Genomic DNA, 19,179 nt, shown 5'->3' on the forward strand with positions numbered 1-19,179 from the left:
CTGAAAACTGTTGTTCTGAATAAAGAAGCAATAAAACTGGCCTTCTTTAGACTAGCTAAGTATCTGGAGCATCAGCATTTGTGGGTTCGATTACAGGCTCAAAAGGGCCAGAAATAAAGCACTTTCTTCTGAAACTCATCAGTCTATTCTTGTTCTGGGAAATGAAGGCTATTCCATGCAAGACATTGCCAACAAACTGAAGATCTTGTACAACGCTGTGTAGTACTCCCTTCACAGAACAGCACAAACTGGCCCTAACCAGTATAGAAAGAGGAGTGGGAGGCCCCGGTGCACAACTGAGCAAGAGGACAAGTACATTAGAGTGTCTAGTTTGATAAACAGACGCCCCAAAGTCCTCAACTGACAGCTTCATTAAATAGTACCAGTCTCAATGTCAACAGCGAAGAGGCGACTCCGGGATGATGGCCTTCTAGGCAGAGTTGCAAAGAAAAATACATATCTCAGACTGGCCAATAAGAAGAAAAGATTAAGATGGGCAAAAGAACACAGGCAATGGCCAGAAGAACTCTGCCTAGCATCCCGGAGTCGCCTCTTCACTGTTGATGTTGAGACAATGTATTTATATACACTGCTCAAAAAAATAAAGGGAACACTAAATAACACATCCTAGATCTGAATGAATGAAATATTCTTATTAAATACTTTTTTCTTTACATAGTTGAATGTGCTGACAACAAAATCACACAAAAATTATCAATGGAAATCAAATTTATCAACCCATGAAGGTCTGGATTTGGAGTCACACTCAAAATTAAAGTGGAAAACCACACTACAGGCTGATCCAACTTTGATGTAATGTCCTTAAAAGAAGTCAAAATGAGGCTCAGTAGTGTGTGTGGCCTCCACATGCCTGTATGACCTCCCTACAACGCCTGGGCATGCTCCTGATGAGGTGGCGGATGGTTTCCTGAGGGATCTCCTCCCAGACCTGGACTAAAGCATCCGCCAACTCCTGGACAGTCTGTGGTGCAACGTGGATGGAGCGAGACATGATGTCCCAGATGTGCTCAATTGGATTCAGGTCTGGGGAACGGGCGGGCCAGTCCATAGCATCAATGCCTTCCTCTTGCAGGAACTGCTGACACACTCCAGCCACATGAGGTCTAGCATTGTCTTGCATTAGGAGGAACCCAGGGCCAACCGAACCCGGATATGGTCTCACAAGGGGTCTGAGGATCTCATCTCGGTACCTAATGGCAGTCAGGCTACCTTTGGAGAGCACATGGAGGGCTGTGCGGCTCCCCAAAGAAATGCCACCCCACACCATGACAGACCCACCGCCAAACCGGTCATGCTGGAGGATGTTGCAGGCAGCAGAATGTTCTCCACGGCGTATCCAGACTGTCACGTCTGTCACATGTGCTCAGTGTGAACCTGCTTTCATCTGGGAAGAGCACAGGGCGCCAGTGGCGAATTTGCCAATCTTGGTGTTCTCTGGCAAATGCCAAACGTCCTACACGGTGTTGGGCTGTAAGCACAACCCCCACCTGTGGACGTCGAGTCCTCATACCACCCTCATGGAGTCTGTTTCTGACCGTTTGAGCAGACACATGCACATTTGTGGCCTGCTGGAGGTCATTTTGCAGGGCTCTGGCAGTGTTCCTCCTTGCACAAAGGCGGAGGTAGCGGTCCTGCTGCTGGGTTGTTGCCCTCCTACGGCCTGCTCCACGTCTCCTGATGTACTGGCCTGTTTCCTGGTAGCGCCTCCATGCTCTGGACACTACGCTGACAGACACAGCAAACCTTCTTGCCACAGCTCGCATTGATGTGCCATCCTGGATGAGCTGCACTACCTGAGCCACTTGTGTGGGTTGTAGACTCCGTCTAATGCTACCACTAGATTGCAAGCACCGCCAGCATTCAAAAGTGACTAAAACATCAGCCAGGAAGCATAGTAACTGAGAAGTTGTCTGTGGTTGTCACCTGCAGAACCACTCCTTTATTGGGGGTGTCTTGCTAATTGCCTATAATTTCCACCTGTTGTCTATTCCCATTTGCACAACAGCATGTGAAATGTATTGTCAATCAGTGTTGCTTCCTAAGTGGACAGTTTGATTTCACAGAAGTGTGATTGACTTGGAGTTACATTGTGTTGTTTAAGTGTTCCCTTTATTTTTTTGAGCAGTGTATATATGAGAGAGAGAATATAAAAATATGCATGGCCTGTTGTTTTGAGAGATATGTCAAGACTCACATGGTTTTCTTTACAGTAGTATGACAACGTGGGAAATCGACCTCGGCTTCGGAATTTGGAACTCCCAACAATGACTGGGTGGGTGGCTGATTTTGGCACATACAGCTCAGCAGGATAAGTGTCACTCACCTGTTGGAAAATGACAAAAAAAATCACCATTCATGCAGTGATACGGTTTGTACATAGTCAAAATACTATCTAGGTAAGAGATGGGCAACTTTGATGGGGATGGGGGCCACAAAACATCTGAACTCATCACGAGGGGCCGCAGTGGCTCGTGGGTGCAAACAGAGCCGTCCCTAACCTTTTGGATGCCCTAAGCAAAATTTAGTGTGACAGCAATTGGATGACATAGCACACAAAAAACAGGGACCCGTTTTGGCTCGTGAGCACCACTTTGAAAACTACTGGCTGAAATTATACAAATGTTTGAGAGTGCATCTTTAATATGATATCTGAGTGAGAGTGACTTACAAAATCAATGTGGACTACCCGGTCCGTAAATCTACCATGATTACTACAAGTTTCGATAGCTGGCTAAACTAACTTATCAATCTAACAAATGCTAACTGACCTGAGCTAATTGAGTGACTGTCAGTGACTGACATAAGAAGACAAACATTTTTGATGCACAACCAAATTTTGAAATTTAACCTCGTGTATTCTACTTTTCTAACTCTCAACAGTAAGTTGAGACACCAATGAGATCCTAAAAAAAATGGCCAATTGGTCTCCTTGTAGGGTAATATGTGCATCTTGCATACAGACCTTGTAGTCGCGGTTAACTGTGGATAGAATCCAGAGGTGGTTGGGAACGCCCATTCTACTGTACTCAGCCTTGAGGCTGAGAAAGTCCCAGGCCTGTCCTCTCACCTCCTTGTCACTGTTAGCATGAAAGGAAAAGCAGTACAGCTCCTCATATCGCTCTGCAAGACAAAACACAACAGTAATAACAACACTGACATAGCAAGGTTCTTTCGGGTAGAGAGGGGGGTATGATCAGCAGTTGATTGATTGGATAAGATCATGTAGCACTCACGTTTACCTAACGTCATGTAATACAACACCACAAGATTTATTTATGGAACAAAACAATATGTGGTTATGGAATAAAACAATATATCGTTATGGAACAAGACAAGATATCGTTATGGAACAAGACAAGATATCGTTATGGAACAAAACAAGATATCGTTATGGAACAAGACAAGATATCGTTATGGAACAAGACAAGATATCGTTATGGAACAAGACAAGATATCGTTATGGAACAAAACAAGATAGCGTTATGGTAATGTCCATGTCAGCGTGCACCTGGTCGGGAGAGGCGCAGCAGGGAGACGTGCACATCATGGCAGTCCCTTTCCTGGGGGATGATAAACCGGAGGGCCTGGTAGTTCTTACAGTGGACGAGCAGAGGACTTCCTGTGGTGGTTGTAGCTTGTTTCTCCACACTGCACACTAAACTGTGCAGAACCTAGAGGGGTGAAGACAGCAGAGAACACAAGGCTCAGTAACCCCTTTCATATTTTCAAGGCACAATTTTGCCCAATACTGGACTTTTTGTCCATGGACTTTTTGTCCAAGGACCTTGATGTTCTGTTTAAAGGGGAAAGTGGCTCTGGAAGCCAAAACAGCCAAATACTCTTGTGGTATGGTTCTAGAAACATAAAACCCTCTACTTTCATATCACAACAAGATAATTGCACAAATGCTAAATATACACTCACCGTACACTGTTTGAACCGATTTTAACTCAGTTACAGCCAACAGTATTTTTCAGTGACAACATATTTATGGTGTACGTCTTCCGTTTACACACAGGTGTTCGAAGACACAGATAGCTACTTAGCACATATAGTCCACTCTGTCTTCTGTCTGTTTTCTGTAAACAAGCTCTGTAAGGGACAGATCACAATTTACTGGAGGGGAGGGGTGGTCCAAAATAGGGAAGGGTTGTCAAGCTTTTTTTTTGCTTTGGGAAGGGTTGTGTGTTTTTTTATTGGGCACAGGGGAGGGTTGTGTTTTTTTTTATTGGTCACAGGGGTAGTGTGTTTTTTTATTTGTCACAGGGGAGTGTAATGTGGTTTTTATTGGTCACAGGGGAGGGTAGTATGGTTTTTATTGGTCACAGTGGAGGGTTGTGTGTTTTTTTATTGGTCACAGGGGAGGGTAGTATGGTTTTTGTTGGTCACAGGGGAGGGTAGTATGGTTTTTATTGGTCACAGGGGAGGGTAGTGTGGTTTTTATTGGTCACAGGGAAGGGTAATATGGTTTTTATTGGTCACAGGGGAGGGTAATATGGTTTATATTGGTCACAGGGGAGGGTAGTGTGGTTTTTATTGGTCACAGGGGAGGGTAGTATGGTTTTTATTGGTCACAGGGGAGGGTAGTATGGTTTTTATTGGTCACAGTGAAGGGTAATTGGGTTTTTATTGGTCACAGGGGAGGGTTGTGTGTTTTTTCCAGATTTCCATTCACTCTTAGAGCCTTTACGATATAATTTCTTCCATCCTAGACACATTTCCTCATCTGCCTACATGCTCCTCCCATATATCAAGGTGTTTTGGTACTTCCCTTATGCACAAAACTTTCCATCTAGCCTTTTTATGTGAGTAAAGTAGCCTACATGTCTGATAAAAAATGTCACTACATCATGGGAAAACATGCCGTTTATAAGGCTACAGAAGCAAAAAGTTATGATGAACTTCACAGGGTGGTGAAAGTGCACAGTCATGCGGTTGATGCTCCTTTCAATAAATATTGATGTTCTTATTCTGGTGACATGATGATTGATGCTTGGCTGCCATTTGACAAATAATATCACACTTGAGTCCATAATAACCTCATCATGTAGTAGGCTATACCTGCACTGTATCCGCAACCTGTTGGCTAGACTGCACGTGCCAATACCAGAGTGGGAACATTCGCTATACATACACAACATTTTTTGTGACAAAACCATCAGTACACCTAGAGTTGAAAATGTGATGGTAACCCATTTAACTTGTACTGTATATTGTATTCTGCACATGGGAATGTAATGCAGGTTTCTGTGCAATTACCTATTCAGGTAGGATGCAATTTTGAAACTTACATGTATTTATAATAATTTATTTTAACATTATTATATATCATTGTTATTATTGTAAGCCTATTTATTAATCGAAACCAGTTCTTTAAATAGGCAAAACCAGTCTGTCCCTTACAGAGCTTGAGGTGAGGAAGAATGTTTCAGGCATACCAGAGTTGCTCCTATAATCTATAACAATATGCTTATTTTTATACAAAATATTCCGATACGAATTAGCCTCCTTCTGTACATCTATATCTGTGTAGCAGACGCAGTAGACATCTGACATAAAGAAATGCATGTCGGTTTCGTAGCATGCCACTAGCATATCTTATTGCTCTCTCTATCTCTCTGGAGCTAGGCCTTCTCTTCCACACCGATCTTGACAAACCATTTCTGTACGGACCTCACTTTGTGCACCTGGGCATTGTCATGCTGAAACAGCAAAGGGCCTTACCCAAAATGTTGCCACAAAGTTGGAAGCACTGGATCGTATAGAATGTCATTGTATGCTGTAGCGTTAAAATTTACCTTCACTGGAACTAAGGAGCCTAGCCCGAACAATGAAAAACAGCCCCAGACCATTATTCCTCCTCCACCAGACTTTACAGTGGGCACTATGGTAGCATTCTCCTGGCATCCGCCAAACAAAGATTTGTCTGTTGGGCTGCCAGATGGTGGAGCGTGATTAATCAATCTAGAGAATATGTTTCCACTGTTCCAGAGTCCAATGGCGGAGAGCTTTACACCATTCCAGCCGAAGCTTGGCATTACAAATGGTGATCTTAGGCTTGTGTGCGGCTGCTCAGACATGGAAACCCTTTTAATGAAGCTACCGACGTACAGTTATTGTGCTGACATTGCTTCCAGAGGCAGTTTGGAATTCGGTAGTGAGTATTACAACTGAGGACAGACGATTTTTACACGCTACGTGTTTCAGCACTCGGCGGTCCCGTTCTGTGAGCTTGTGTGGCCTACTACTTTGCAGCTGAGCCATTGTTGCTGCTAGACATTTCCACTTCACAATAACAGCACTTGCAGTTGATCGGGGCAGCTCTAGCAGGCAGAAATTGAATGCATTTACATTTACATTTAAGTCATTTAGCAGACGCTCTTATCCAGAGCGACTTACAAATTGGTGCATTCACCTTATGACATCCAGTGGAACAGCCACTTTACAATACACCACAGCTCTGATGGTCAGCCTCCTACAGAATATAGAATACACCACAGCTCTGAGGGTCAGCCTCCTACAGAATATAGAATACACCACAGCTCTTAGGGTCAGCCTCCTATAGAATACACCACAGCTCTGAAGGTCAGCCTCCTACAGAATAAACCACAGCTCTGACGGTCAGCCTCCTACAGAATAAACCACAGCTCTGAGGGTGAGCCTCCTACTAGAATACACCACAGCTCTGATGGTCAGCCTCCTACAGAATATAGAATACACCACAGCTCTGAGGGTCAGCCTCCTATAGAATATAGAATACACCACAGCTCTGAGGGTCAGCCTCCTACAGAATACACCACAGCTCTGAGGGTCAGCCTCCTACAGGATATAGAATACACCACAGCTCTGATGGTCAGCCTCCTACAGAATATAGAATACACCACAGCTCTGAGGGTCAGCCTCCTACAGAATATAGAATACATGATGAATGAACTGACTTGTTGGAAAGGTGGCGGTGCCACGTTGAAAGTCACTGAGCTCTTCAGTAAGAACATTCTACTGCCAATGTTTGTCTATTGAGATTGCATGGCTGTGTGCTCAATTTTATACACCTGCCAGCAATGGGTGTGGATGAAATAGCCGAGTCCACATACTTCTGTATATATAGTGTATATTGAGAGAATATATGAAAGCAACATTCAATGACTTTACTGAGTTACAGTTCATATAAGGAAATAAGTCAAATTAAATAAACTCATTAGGCCCTAATGTATGGATTTCACATGACTGGGCAGGGGCGCAGCCATGGGTGGTTCTGGGAACCAGGCCCATCCATTGGGGAGCCAGGCCCAGCTAGTCAGAATGAGTTTTTCCCCCCAAAAAAGGGCTACATTACAGACAGAAATACTCATCAGTTTCATCAGCTGTCCAGGTAGCTGGTCTCAGACGATCCCGCAGGTGAAGAAGCTGGATGTGAAGGTCCTGGCCTGGCGTGGTTACACGTGGTCTGCAGTTGTGAGGCCGCATATGGAATCATGTAGTACCCAAAATAGTGTCAAGTGTTATATTTTTATTTGAGATTCTTCAACGTAGCCACCCTTTGCCTTGATGACAGCTTTGCACACTCTTGACATTCTCTCAACCAGCTTCATGAGGAATGCTTTTCCAACAGTTTTGAAGGAGTTCCCACATATGCTGAGCACTTGTTGGCTGCTTTTCCTTCACTCTGCGGTCCAACTGATCCCAAACCCTCTCAATTGGGTTGAGGTCGGGTGATAGTGGAGGCCAGGTCATCTTATGCAGCACTCCATCACTCTCCTTCCTGTTCAAATAGTCCTTACACAGCCTGGAGGGGTGTTTCGAGTCATTGTCCTGTTGAAAAATAAATGATAGTCCCACTAAGAGCAAACCAAATGGGATGGCGTATGCTGTGGTAGCCATGCTGGCTAAGTGTGCTTTAAATTCTAAATAAATCACTGACAGTGTCACCAGCAAAGCACCCCCACACCATCACACCTCCTCCTCCATGCTTCACGGTGGGAACCACAGATGCCGAGATTGTCCGTTCACCTACTCTGCGTCTCACAAAGACACGGTGGTTGGAACCAAAAATCTCAAATTTGGACTCATCAGACCAAAAGAGAGATTTCCGCGGATCTAATGTCAATTGCGATGTTTCTTAGCACAAGCAAGTCTCTTATTATTATTGGTGTCCTTGAGTAGTTGCATCTTTTCAGCAATTCGACCATGAAGGCTGATTCAGGCAGTCTCCTCTAAACAGTTGATGTTGAGATGTGTCTGTTACTTGAACTCTGTGAAACATTTATTTGGGCTGCAATCTGAGGTGCAGTGAACTCTAATGAACTTATCCTCTGCAGCAGAGGTCATTCTGGGTCTTCCATTCCTGTGGCAGTCCTAATGAGAGCCAGTTTCATCATAGGGCTTGATGGTTTTTGCAACTGCACTTGAAGAAACTTTAAAAGTTCTTGACATTTTCCGAATTGACTGACCTTCATGACTTAATGTAATGATACCCTAGTAAAACTGACTATCCTACCGATCCTCGACTTTGGCGATGTCATCTACAAAATGGCTTCCAACACTCTACTCAGCAAACTGGATGCAGTCTATCACAGTGCCATCCGTTTTGTCACTAAAGCACCTTATACCACCCACTGCGACTTGTATGCTCTAGTCGGCTGGCCCTCACTACATATTCGTCGCCAGACCCACTGGCTCCAGGTCGTCTACAAGTCCATGCTAGGTAAAGCCCCTCCTTATCTCAGTTCACTGGTCACGATGGCAACACCCATCCGTAGCACGCGCTCCAGCAGGTGTATCTCACTGATCATCCCTAAAGCCAACACCTCATTTGGCCGCCTTTCGTTCCAGTACTCTGCTGCCTGTGACTGGAACGAACTGCAAAAATCGCTGAAGTTGGAGACTTTTATCTCCCTCACCAACTTCAAACATCAGCTATCCAAGCAGCTAACCGATTGCTGCAGCTGTACATAGTCTATTGGTAAATAGCCCACCCATTTTCACCTACCTCATCCCCATACTGTTTTTATACTGTTTTTTATTTATTTACTTTTCTGCTCTTTTGCACACCAATATCTCTACCTGTACATGACCATCTGATCATTTATCACTCCAGTGTTAATCTGCAAAATTGTATTATTCGCCTACCTCCTCATGCCTTTTGCACACATTGTATATAGACTGCCCATTTTTTTCTACTGTGTTATTGACTTGTTAATTGTTTACTCCATGTGTAACTCTGTGTTGTCTGTTCACACTGCTATGCTTTATTTTGGCCAGGTCGCAGTTGCAAATGAGAACTTGTTCTCAACTAGCCTACCTGGTTAAATAAAGGTGAAATAAAATAAAAAAATAAAAAACTGTCGTTTGTCTTTGCTTATTTGAGCTGTTCTTGCCATAATATGGACTTAGTCTCTAACCAAATAGAGCTATATTCTGTATACCACCCCTACCTTGTCACAACACAACTGATTCACTCAAATGCATTAATAAGGAAAGAAATTCCACAGATTAACGTTTAACAAAGCACACCTGTTAATCTAAATGCATTCCAGGTGACTAACTCATGAAGCTGGTTGAGAGAATGCCAAGAGTGTGTAAAGCTGTCATCAAGGCAAAGGGTGGCTACTTTGAAGAATCTCAAATATAAAATATATTTTCATTTGTTTAACACTTATTTGGTTATTACATGATTCCGCATGTGTTATTTCATAGTTTTGATGTCTTCACTATTATTCTACATTGTAGTAAATAGTAACAATAAAGAGAAACCCTGGAATGAGTAGGTGTGTCCAAACTTTTGACTGGTACTGTATGTATTTTTTTAACTGACAAATAAAATAAATCAATCAATCCAAACTGTGCAGAGGCAATTTGGTGAATGGAAAGAGACTGTTATAAAACACCAAAAAGTTGAATGACAGTCAGAGATTGTCAAACCAAGCCTTCCATACTGGATAGACCTACAGGGTAGGGAGGGATGTGTTTTTTGTTTGTCCAGATGAACAACCTATTTATTGTGGTGTTGAAAACGCAAAACATGTCAATTGTCATGTTTGTCATTTATTATCTTGTCTTGTCCCTGTGCTTCCCATGCTATTCGTTTCCCTCTGCTGGTCTTATTTGGTTCTTTCCCTCCTTCTAGCCCTCTCTCTCCCCCTCCCTCTCTCACTCTCTCGCTCTCTCTTCTCTCTATCGTTCCGTTCCTGCTCCCAGCTGTTCCTATTCCCCTAATCATCATTTAGTCTTCCCACACCTGTTCCCGATCCTTTCCCCTGATTAGAGTCCCTATTTATTCCTTTGTGTTCCGTTCCTGTCCGGTCGGTTCCTTGTATTGTATTCACCATGCTGTGATTGCGTTTCGCCCTGTCCTGTCGTGTTTTTGCCGTGATTGTGTATCACCCTGTCCTGTCGTGTTTTGTGCCTTCATCAGATGCTGCGTGTGAGCAGGTGTCTCAGTCGACTACGGCCTATACCCGGGCGACCTGCAGTCTGTGGCCGCTTCTCCAGTTGTTTTCCCTCTACAAGTCTAGAGGATTTCTGTTATTCCGTTTTGGACTTTAATAAACTCTGTTTCTGTTAAGTCGCTTTTGGGTCCTCTTTCACCTGCATGACAGAAGGAACCGACCAAGGAATGGACCCAGCGACTTCAGACGCTCGTTACACTGCCGTCGAGATCCAAGGAGCCATGCTCGGCAGACACGAGCAGGAATTGTCCGCTGCTCGCCATGCCGTGGAGAACCTGGCCGCTCAGGTTTCCGACCTCTCTGGACAGTTCCAGAGTCTACGTCTCGTGCCACCTGTTACTTCCTGGCCTGCCGAGCCTCCAGAACCTAGGGTTAATAACCCACCTTGCTACTCCGGGCAGCCCACTGAGTGCCGCTCCTTTCTCACGCAGTGTGAGATTGTGTTCTCTCTCCAACCCAACACATACTCTAGAGAGAGAGCTCGGGTTGCTTACGTCATTTCACTCCTTACTGGCCGGGCTCGAGAATGGGGCACAGCTATCTGGGAGGCAAGGGCTGATTGCTCTAACAAATTCCAGAACTTTAAAGAGGAGATGATTCGGGTTTTTGACCGTTCAGTTTTTGGTGGGGAGGCTTCTAGGGCCCTGGCTTCCTTATGCCAAGGTGAACGGTCCATAACGGATTATTCCATTGAGTTTCGCACTCTTGCTGCCTCTAGTGAGTGGAACGAGCCGGCGCTGCTCGCTCGTTTTCTGGAGGGACTCACGCAGTGGTTAAGGATGAGATTCTCTCCCGGGAGGTTCCTTCAGATGTGGACTCTTTGATTGCTCTCGCCATCCGCATAGAACGACGGGTAGATCTTCGTCACCGGGCTCGTGGAAGAGAGCTCGCATCAACGGTGTTTCCCTGCTCCGCATCGCAACCATCTCCCTCCTCTGGCTTTGAGACTGAGCCCATGCAGCTGGGAGGGATTCGCATCTCGAATAAGGAGAGGGAACGGAGGATCACCAACCGCCTGTGCCTCTATTGCGGAGTTGCTGGACATTTTGTTAATTCATGTCCAGTAAGAGGCCAGAGCCCATCAGTAAGCGGAGGGCTACTGGTGAGCGCTACTACTCAGTCCTCTTCATCTAGATCTTGTACTACTATGTCGGTCCATCTACGCTGGACCGGTTCGGGTGCTACATGCAGTGCCTTGATTGACTCTGGGGCTGAGGGTTGTTTCATGGACGAAGCATGGGTTCGGAAACATAACATTCCTTTCAGACCGTTAGACAAGCCTACGCCCATGTTTGCCTTAGATGGTAGTCATCTTCCCAGTATCAAATTTGAGACACTACCTTTAACTCTCACAGTATCTGGTAACCACAGTGAGACTATTTCTTTTTGATTTTCCGTTCACCGTTTACACCTGTTGTTTTGGGTCATCCCTGGCTAGTATGTCATAATCCTTCTATTAATTGGTCTAGTAATTCTATCCTATCCTGGAACGTTTCTTGTCATGTGAAGTGTTTAATGTCTGCCATCCCTCCCGTTTCTTCTCTCCCTACTTCTCAGGAGGAACCTGGCGATTTGACAGGAGTGCCGGAGGAATATCATGATCTGCGCACGGTCTTCAGTCGGTCCCGAGCCAACTCCCTTCCTCCTCACCGGTCGTATGATTGTAGTATTGATCTCCTTCCAGGGACCACGCCTCCTCGAGGTAGACTATACTCTCTGTCGGCTCCCGAGCGTAAGGCTCTCGAGGATTATTTGTCTGTGTCTCTTGACGCCGGTACCATAGTGCCTTCTTCTTCTCCGGCCGGGCGGGGTTCTTTTGTTAAGAAGAAGGACGGTACTCTGCGCCCCTGCGTGGATTATCGAGGCTGAATGACATAACGGTTAAGAATCGTTATCCGCTTCCCCTTATGTCATCAGCCTTCGAGATTCTGCAGGGAGCCAGGTGCTTTACTAAGTTGGACCTTCGTAACGCTTACCATCTCGTGCGCATCAGAGAGGGGGACGAGTGGAAAACGGCGTTTAACACTCCGTTAGGGCATTTTGAGTACCGGGTTCTGCCGTTCGGTCTCGCCAATGCGCCAGCTGTTTTTCAGGCATTAGTTAATGATGTTCTGAGAGACATGCTGAACATTTTTGTTTTTGTCTATCTTGACGATATCCTGATTTTTTCTCCGTCACTCGAGATTCATGTTCAGCACGTTCGACGTGTTCTACAGCGCCTTTTAGAGAATTGTCTCTACGTAAAGGCTGAGAAGTGCTCTTTTCATGTCTCCTCCGTTACTTTTCTCGGTTCCGTTATTTCCGCTGAAGGCATTCAGATGGATTCCGCTAAGGTCCAAGCTGTCAGTGATTGGCCCGTTCCAAGGTCACGTGTCGAGTTGCAGCGCTTTTTAGGTTTCGCTAATTTCTATCGGCGTTTCATTCGTAATTTCGGTCAAGTTGCTGCCCCTCTCACAGCTCTTACTTCTGTCAAGACGTGTTTTAAGTGGTCCGGTTCCGCCCAGGGAGCTTTTGATCTTCTAAAAGAACGTTTTACGTCCGCTCCTATCCTCGTTACTCCTGACGTCACTAGACAATTTATTGTCGAGGTTGACGCTTCAGAGGTAGGCGTGGGAGCCATTCTATCCCAGCGCTTCCAGTCTGACGATAAGGTTCATCCTTGCGCTTATTTTTCTCATCGCCTGTCGCCATCTGAGCGCAACTATGATGTGGGTAACCGTGAACTGCTCGCCATCCGCTTAGCCCTAGGCGAATGGCGACAGTGGTTGGAGGGGGCGACCGTTCCTTTTGTCGTTTGGACAGACCATAAGAACCTTGAGTACATCCGTTCTGCCAAACGACTTAATGCCCGTCAAGCTCGTTGGGCGTTGTTTTCGCTCGTTTCGAGTTTGTGATTTCTTACCGTCCGGGTAGCAAGAACACCAAGCCTGATGCCTTATCCCGTCTGTTTAGTTCTTCTGTGGCTTCTACTGATCTCGAGGGATTCTTCCTTATGGGCGTGTTGTCGGGTTGACAGTCTGGGGAATTGAAAGACAGGTTAAGCAAGCACTCACGCACACTGCGTGCCGCGCGCTTGTCCTAGTAACCTCCTTTTCGTTCCTGTTTCCACTCGTCTGGCTGTTCTTCAGTGGGCTCACTCTGCCAAGTTAGCTGGTCATCCCGGTGTTCGAGGCACTCTTGCGTCTATTCGCCAGCGCTTTTGGTGGCCGACTCAGGAGCGTGACACGCGCCGTTTCGTGGCTGCGTGTTCAGACTGCGCGCAGAAGAAGTCTGGTAATTTTTTTCTGCTTCTGCTCCTGGTCTTGCTGGGTCTCAGTCTGTTCCCTGCCATCGCATCTCTCCTGTTCTTGTCCCTGCCCTTGCTGTGTCTCAGTCTGTCCCTAGTTCTCATTTTTTTTTTAGAGTAGTACCCTAGTTTCCCTTTTTATCGTTTTTCGTTACGGTCCTGAGGAGAGGAGTTGGGTTCTTTCTCGGGACGTGCTGGACCGTTTGATCTATGATTTCCTCCGTTGCCGCCAGTGTTCCTCCTCGAGAGCGCCAGGAGGCGCTCGGTGAGTGGGGGTACTGTCATGTTTGTCATTTATTATCTTGTCTTGTCCCTGTGCTTCCCATGCTATTCGTTTCCCTCTGCTGGTCTTATTTGGTTCTTTCCCTCCTTCTAGCCCTCTCTCTCCCCCTCCCTCTCTCACTCTCTCGCTCTCTCTTCTCTCTATCGTTCCGTTCCTGCTCCCAGCTGTTCCTATTCCCCTAATCATCATTTAGTCTTCCCACACCTGTTCCCGATCCTTTCCCCTGATTAGAGTCCCTATTTATTCCTTTGTGTTCCGTTCCTGTCCGGTCGGTTCCTTGTATTGTATTCACCATGCTGTGATTGCGTTTCGCCCTGTCCTGTCGTGTTTTTGCCGTGATTGTGTATCACCCTGTCCTGTCGTGTTTTGTGCCTTCATCAGATGCTGCGTGTGAGCAGGTGTCTCAGTCGACTACGGCCTGCGCCTACCCGAAGCGACCTGCAGTCTGTGGCCGCTTCTCCAGTTGTTTTCCCCTCTACAAGTCTAGAGGATTTCTGTTATTCCGTTTTGGACTTTAATAAACTCTGTTTCTGTTAAGTCGCTTTTGGGTCCTCTTTCACCTGCATGACAGTCAATAGTTTTTTTTATTGGTTGTGTGGTGCATTGGCACCGAAATCTGTTGGTGGAAAATGTGTTGCATATATTTATTATAAATTACAAATATGGCATCAAATTGTTGAAAATCGAATTTCTTCCTAGCTGATCATTGTCCACAACCGGCTCTGATAGTGAAGTAATGAAACAGGTTTTCGGCGAACCCTTAACCTTCTGGCCCGTACATATCCCTGCGTGGCATTGACTGTGCCACAAAATCAAAGTAGATATCCATGTTTATAAATACAGGGTTGCTACACTTATTGTTATTTGTGGTCATGAAACATTATTTTTAGTTCATTATATGAGGGGGGAGGGTGTTCAATTGATTTTACAGTACAAGGGGGAGGGTTATGTGAAAATATTTTTTTATGTTGGGGAGTGGGTTGCATTTTGGTTTAATGACACCTTGAGTTGGACCAGCGACCCCTCCATGCATCCCCCCTCCCCCCCCAACAAAATCCCTAACATGGAAATATGGCGGTGTGGGAACCTTTACCTAGCCCTATTAATGTGTGTAGTTATTTAACCTTCCGGTTTTTTAAATCAATTATTTCTCACCGATATGAAAGACACTTCCTTGTTTCCAAAAGCGTACGACAAGCGATGCGTGTACAGGTTTAGAGCAGGCGCTTATCAAAACTCCCCCGGTCAGAAGCTACTCTGATCAATAGCAGCTAAAGGTAGTTAGCTTCTATGAGTGGGGATAGGAACATTAGTGCTGCCAATGTGATAATATTGTATTGCACAAACCAAAATGCTGCAGGACCGGGACTTCCACATTTCATTACGTATTGTTGCAGAAGGTTATATGAAATACCGTATCAGACTGGAGCTGCCTACCCATGTTTCTGTACGGATCTCAGTCTCATTCTCCACAAAGATGGTGTGAGTGGCTGTCAGGTACAAAGTGCCCACCGAGGCTCTTCTGGAGGAGATTGTGTCAATCAGTCTGACTTTCTCAACCTGGGACAGGACAGATGGAGTAAAAGAAACACACTATGGAGAAATGGAACATGCATAACATAGGCCTATCTCTTTAATATGTAATATATAATCATTTTAATAGGACTACAATCGTTATAGTTTTGAACACTGTAAAGAAATAAAGTACATGTGGTTTTGCCGACATAGGCGACGACATTTGAGCTTCTCATGATCAATAAAATATCAGATTACATGCAATAGTAAATTGTTATTACACACTGATAAAATGTTGGCCAGTCAGCAGCATAGGTAAGTAACACTGTGAGGTGAACGGCAACTACAGCATACGTGGCCACATTTGACAGTCCCCTTTCCCTTATTATAACAAATCATGTCTTTTATAGTGGTTCCAGTCTTACTGATATTTAATGTAAAACAATATGTATTTATAACAGTTGCTATGGGCTAGGAGGCAAATACAAAGTGTAAATCTGAAACATCGAGGCCGGGTGGAATAAATTGACAATTGCATTAGTCATTAGTGCGGAATACGGTTTACCTTAGGCAGTCGGATGTGCTCCATCACTGTGGAACATAACAGCCAAGATGACTGCAACTGAACAGGCAACAATATTACACTACACTAAATTGGCTGATTAGTATGTTTTCCTGTCGCATTTTACGCATTAAATACTCAGCGATACTCCATGGTCTTCTTCCTCCAGCGATGCAGCCTATGAATATTGCTCTGCGTGGTCCTAAAGCCCACCATTTCATATATCGCAACAAAAAGTTTCAACGAATAAAAATAAGGCTATAATCACAATCGACTTGGAATAAATTGTAGGCTATTGTAATGTTAATGTAAACCTGTTGTTAGGTATGCCCAGGTTTAATGGGGGAATCTGTAATTGCTACATTCATTTTTGGACAGAAATTAATAATTTGCACCCATTGATTCTTGAAGAATATAACTTATAAATAAATGCCTCATGAGCTTACTATAACTGTCATAACCCACAATAAAAGTTTATGCTACTCCAATGTTTATAAACAAAGTGTATGTAAACAAACACTATATACCATCAAAACATGGTTAAAACTATAATTGTGCTATCACGGATGGTCAGTCCTTGCATCCACAGGTGTCTATACATTTGAGAGTGGTTTCATTTCTCCAGCCCCATCCCTCAGCTTTTTACCACAACAGGAGTGATTTGTTATTGTTCCAACTACTGATTGCCGCTTTAAATTGACGCTTCCATCAGAAGGCCCATGTATTTTTTGTTCACCTGACTGTGCACTGCCTTTTACATACCTGTATGTCGCTGATAACTGAGCTCTCACAACAATACATGATGCCCTGTGCCCTCCCCTCCTGGCTCCTGCATTTGTAAATATTTAAAAAAACGTATTCTAAAAGTCCACATTTTCTTCTTCGGTGGACGTCAGAGCAGCACGTGGTTGGGGGTGTGCTACATTCTCCAATAAGAGCTGCTGTCCCGATTGGACATTTCTGTCCAGCCTGGAATCGCTAAAAGTAAGTGTCTGGCAGCACACTAACATTTAACTAAACTAACATCTAACTTAAAACTCAAATATATAAATGGAAGGTACACCATTGCAATTAATTTCAAAGCTATATGGAGAGTTTAAGAGTATTTTATCAGAGAGTGGCATCTTGAAGCTTTGGATAGTTTGGATAATTGGATAATCTTGAATAATGAATTATGTGGTTCCACATCTCATGTGTATTTAAACTAGAGTACATTAATTTAGTAGGCTATATTTAATTACTCAGAATGTTTCTTAAAAATACACATTACACAGTTGTAGGCTAATAACTGCTATAACTTTCTCTATGCACGCTTGTATGGAAACAATTTGGAAGTGATGTACAGTTATCTATTCTAAAATGTGTAGCCTATGTACCATCATATGTTAAAGATCAATGTATTATAGTCTATGGTTACAGAACTGTTTGATAGTGTATGGACATAATACAGTACCTTGCAGTTTGCTGGCTTCATTGCACATTTTCTACATTAGTTTTATTTTCAAGCTTTGCTGCACTTATGCCAATTGTGTGCTGTGCAGTTACATTGGCATAAATAAACACTTCACGTGATACGTGATGTTTCATTAACTTTAAATAAGAGCACAAGTTCAGCAAAAATGTATCTGACTTTTTAGTGTTGGACCCCAACCCCCAAACCAGAGAGAGACCGTTGACACACCTTAGATTATATAAGTATAGGTTGACCATTTTGAAAATGATCAGTTCTGCATGTGTGCCCTATACAGTGTTGGGGAAGCTACTCTGAAAATATAGTTTACCAAGCTACCAATTACTTCACACTGGAAGACGTTGAGCTAAACTAAAGCTACCATTAAGAAACATATAGTTTAATTAACTAAAGTTACTCTGAAAAATCCAAACTACTTTGTGAAAAATTATCATATGAAAATCTGAAATGTCATAGAATAGAAAAGGGTAGATCACTGGACTCAGATGGTAAGAGAATGTGTCATTTGGCCTATTAAACACAAAAACTATGTTTCAAATGAGAATTAGGCCGGTCTGATGCTGAAAACTAAAGGAAATTGTTGTCTACTTCACCCATATTTTATTTTCTCAAAAGAAAGTAGTGTGTAGTTCAAGTAGTTAGTTACATCGTTATATAGCAAAACAGTAATTAACTACTGAAAACACTACCAAGATTTGAATTTAGTTCAACTGCCACCAAACTACAGCAAAAATGTAATTACATTACTAGTTGAACCACATGTAACTCACTACTCCACAACACTGGTCCTATAGCTGTACTCAATGGGATCTCATGTATGAGAATGTCCAGGCCAAGTTCAATTAATTTGTTATGAGATTCAGTCAATCTGATAGTTGGCTGCTGCATCACATGGGCCTGGATGCCTGATAGCTGAAATGTAGCCATCCATTTTACACTTTGTATAATATGTTATAGGATATATTTCTTAGTTACCATGGACAGAGAAAAGTATTTTGCAGTGTTAGGGTCAATTCCATTTAAATTCCAGTCAACTCAAAAAGTGAACCAATCCCCAATTCAAATTCAAAATCTTCATAATTGAAAAGCATTGCAGAGAATTTGAATTGGAATGGAATTGACCCCAACTCTGCCCTTTTGAACTCCATTCATTAAAAGTTTTTCCTGAGAGTTGAAAAGTTTTGCCAAGATTTAATAAATGGATAAATCCTTATGCTGTTTTACTCTTGATGCAAGACCATCTGTTGCAGGACATCAAAGAGCTAGAGGATCAATAAAACAGTTCAGTTAAACTAAGCAGAAGTGATTGACTTACTGATGCTTGGCAGCCCTCCTACTGATACCTGGTCATGCATTCAGGAATCAAACAGCTTGGGCCATACTCATACAAATAAACACCTCTCAACCACTAACACTGACTCTGGAAGCAAACCAGACAACATACAGTAGTACCTATCTATGTTATTCTTTGATACTATCAAAATGATTATTTGATTCATCTATGTTATTCTTTGATACTATCTATGTTATTCTTTGATACTATCTATGTTGTTCTTTCTCCGATATCTGTGGTATAGCCTACATTTGAGAGGA

General features: G+C 43.7%; 1 protein-coding gene across 3 annotated transcripts in view; it reads right to left on the reverse strand.

The window, feature by feature from the left end:
* mtmr7a (myotubularin related protein 7a) overlaps positions 1 to 16,286 on the reverse strand; it is a 35,473-nt gene extending 19,187 nt beyond the window's left edge. For 2 of the 3 annotated variants that reach the window (XM_046324177.1, XM_046324179.1), the window contains exons 1-5: positions 16,119 to 16,286; positions 15,476 to 15,598; positions 3,530 to 3,692; positions 2,984 to 3,141; positions 2,216 to 2,344 (exon numbers count right to left, since the gene is read on the reverse strand). In XM_046324177.1, the coding sequence (XP_046180133.1) occupies positions 2,216 to 2,344; positions 2,984 to 3,141; positions 3,530 to 3,692; positions 15,476 to 15,598; positions 16,119 to 16,142 (597 nt within the window). In that variant the 5' untranslated portion in view covers positions 16,143 to 16,286. The remainder of the gene's footprint in view (positions 1 to 2,215; positions 2,345 to 2,983; positions 3,142 to 3,529; positions 3,693 to 15,475; positions 15,599 to 16,118) is intronic. The other variant, XM_046324178.1, reaches the window with a different exon arrangement.
* Between the last annotated feature and the right edge of the window lie 2,893 nt (positions 16,287 to 19,179).

This window comes from Oncorhynchus gorbuscha, linkage group LG23 (assembly GCF_021184085.1).
Source record: "Oncorhynchus gorbuscha isolate QuinsamMale2020 ecotype Even-year linkage group LG23, OgorEven_v1.0, whole genome shotgun sequence".
Lineage (NCBI taxonomy): Eukaryota > Metazoa > Chordata > Actinopteri > Salmoniformes > Salmonidae > Oncorhynchus > Oncorhynchus gorbuscha.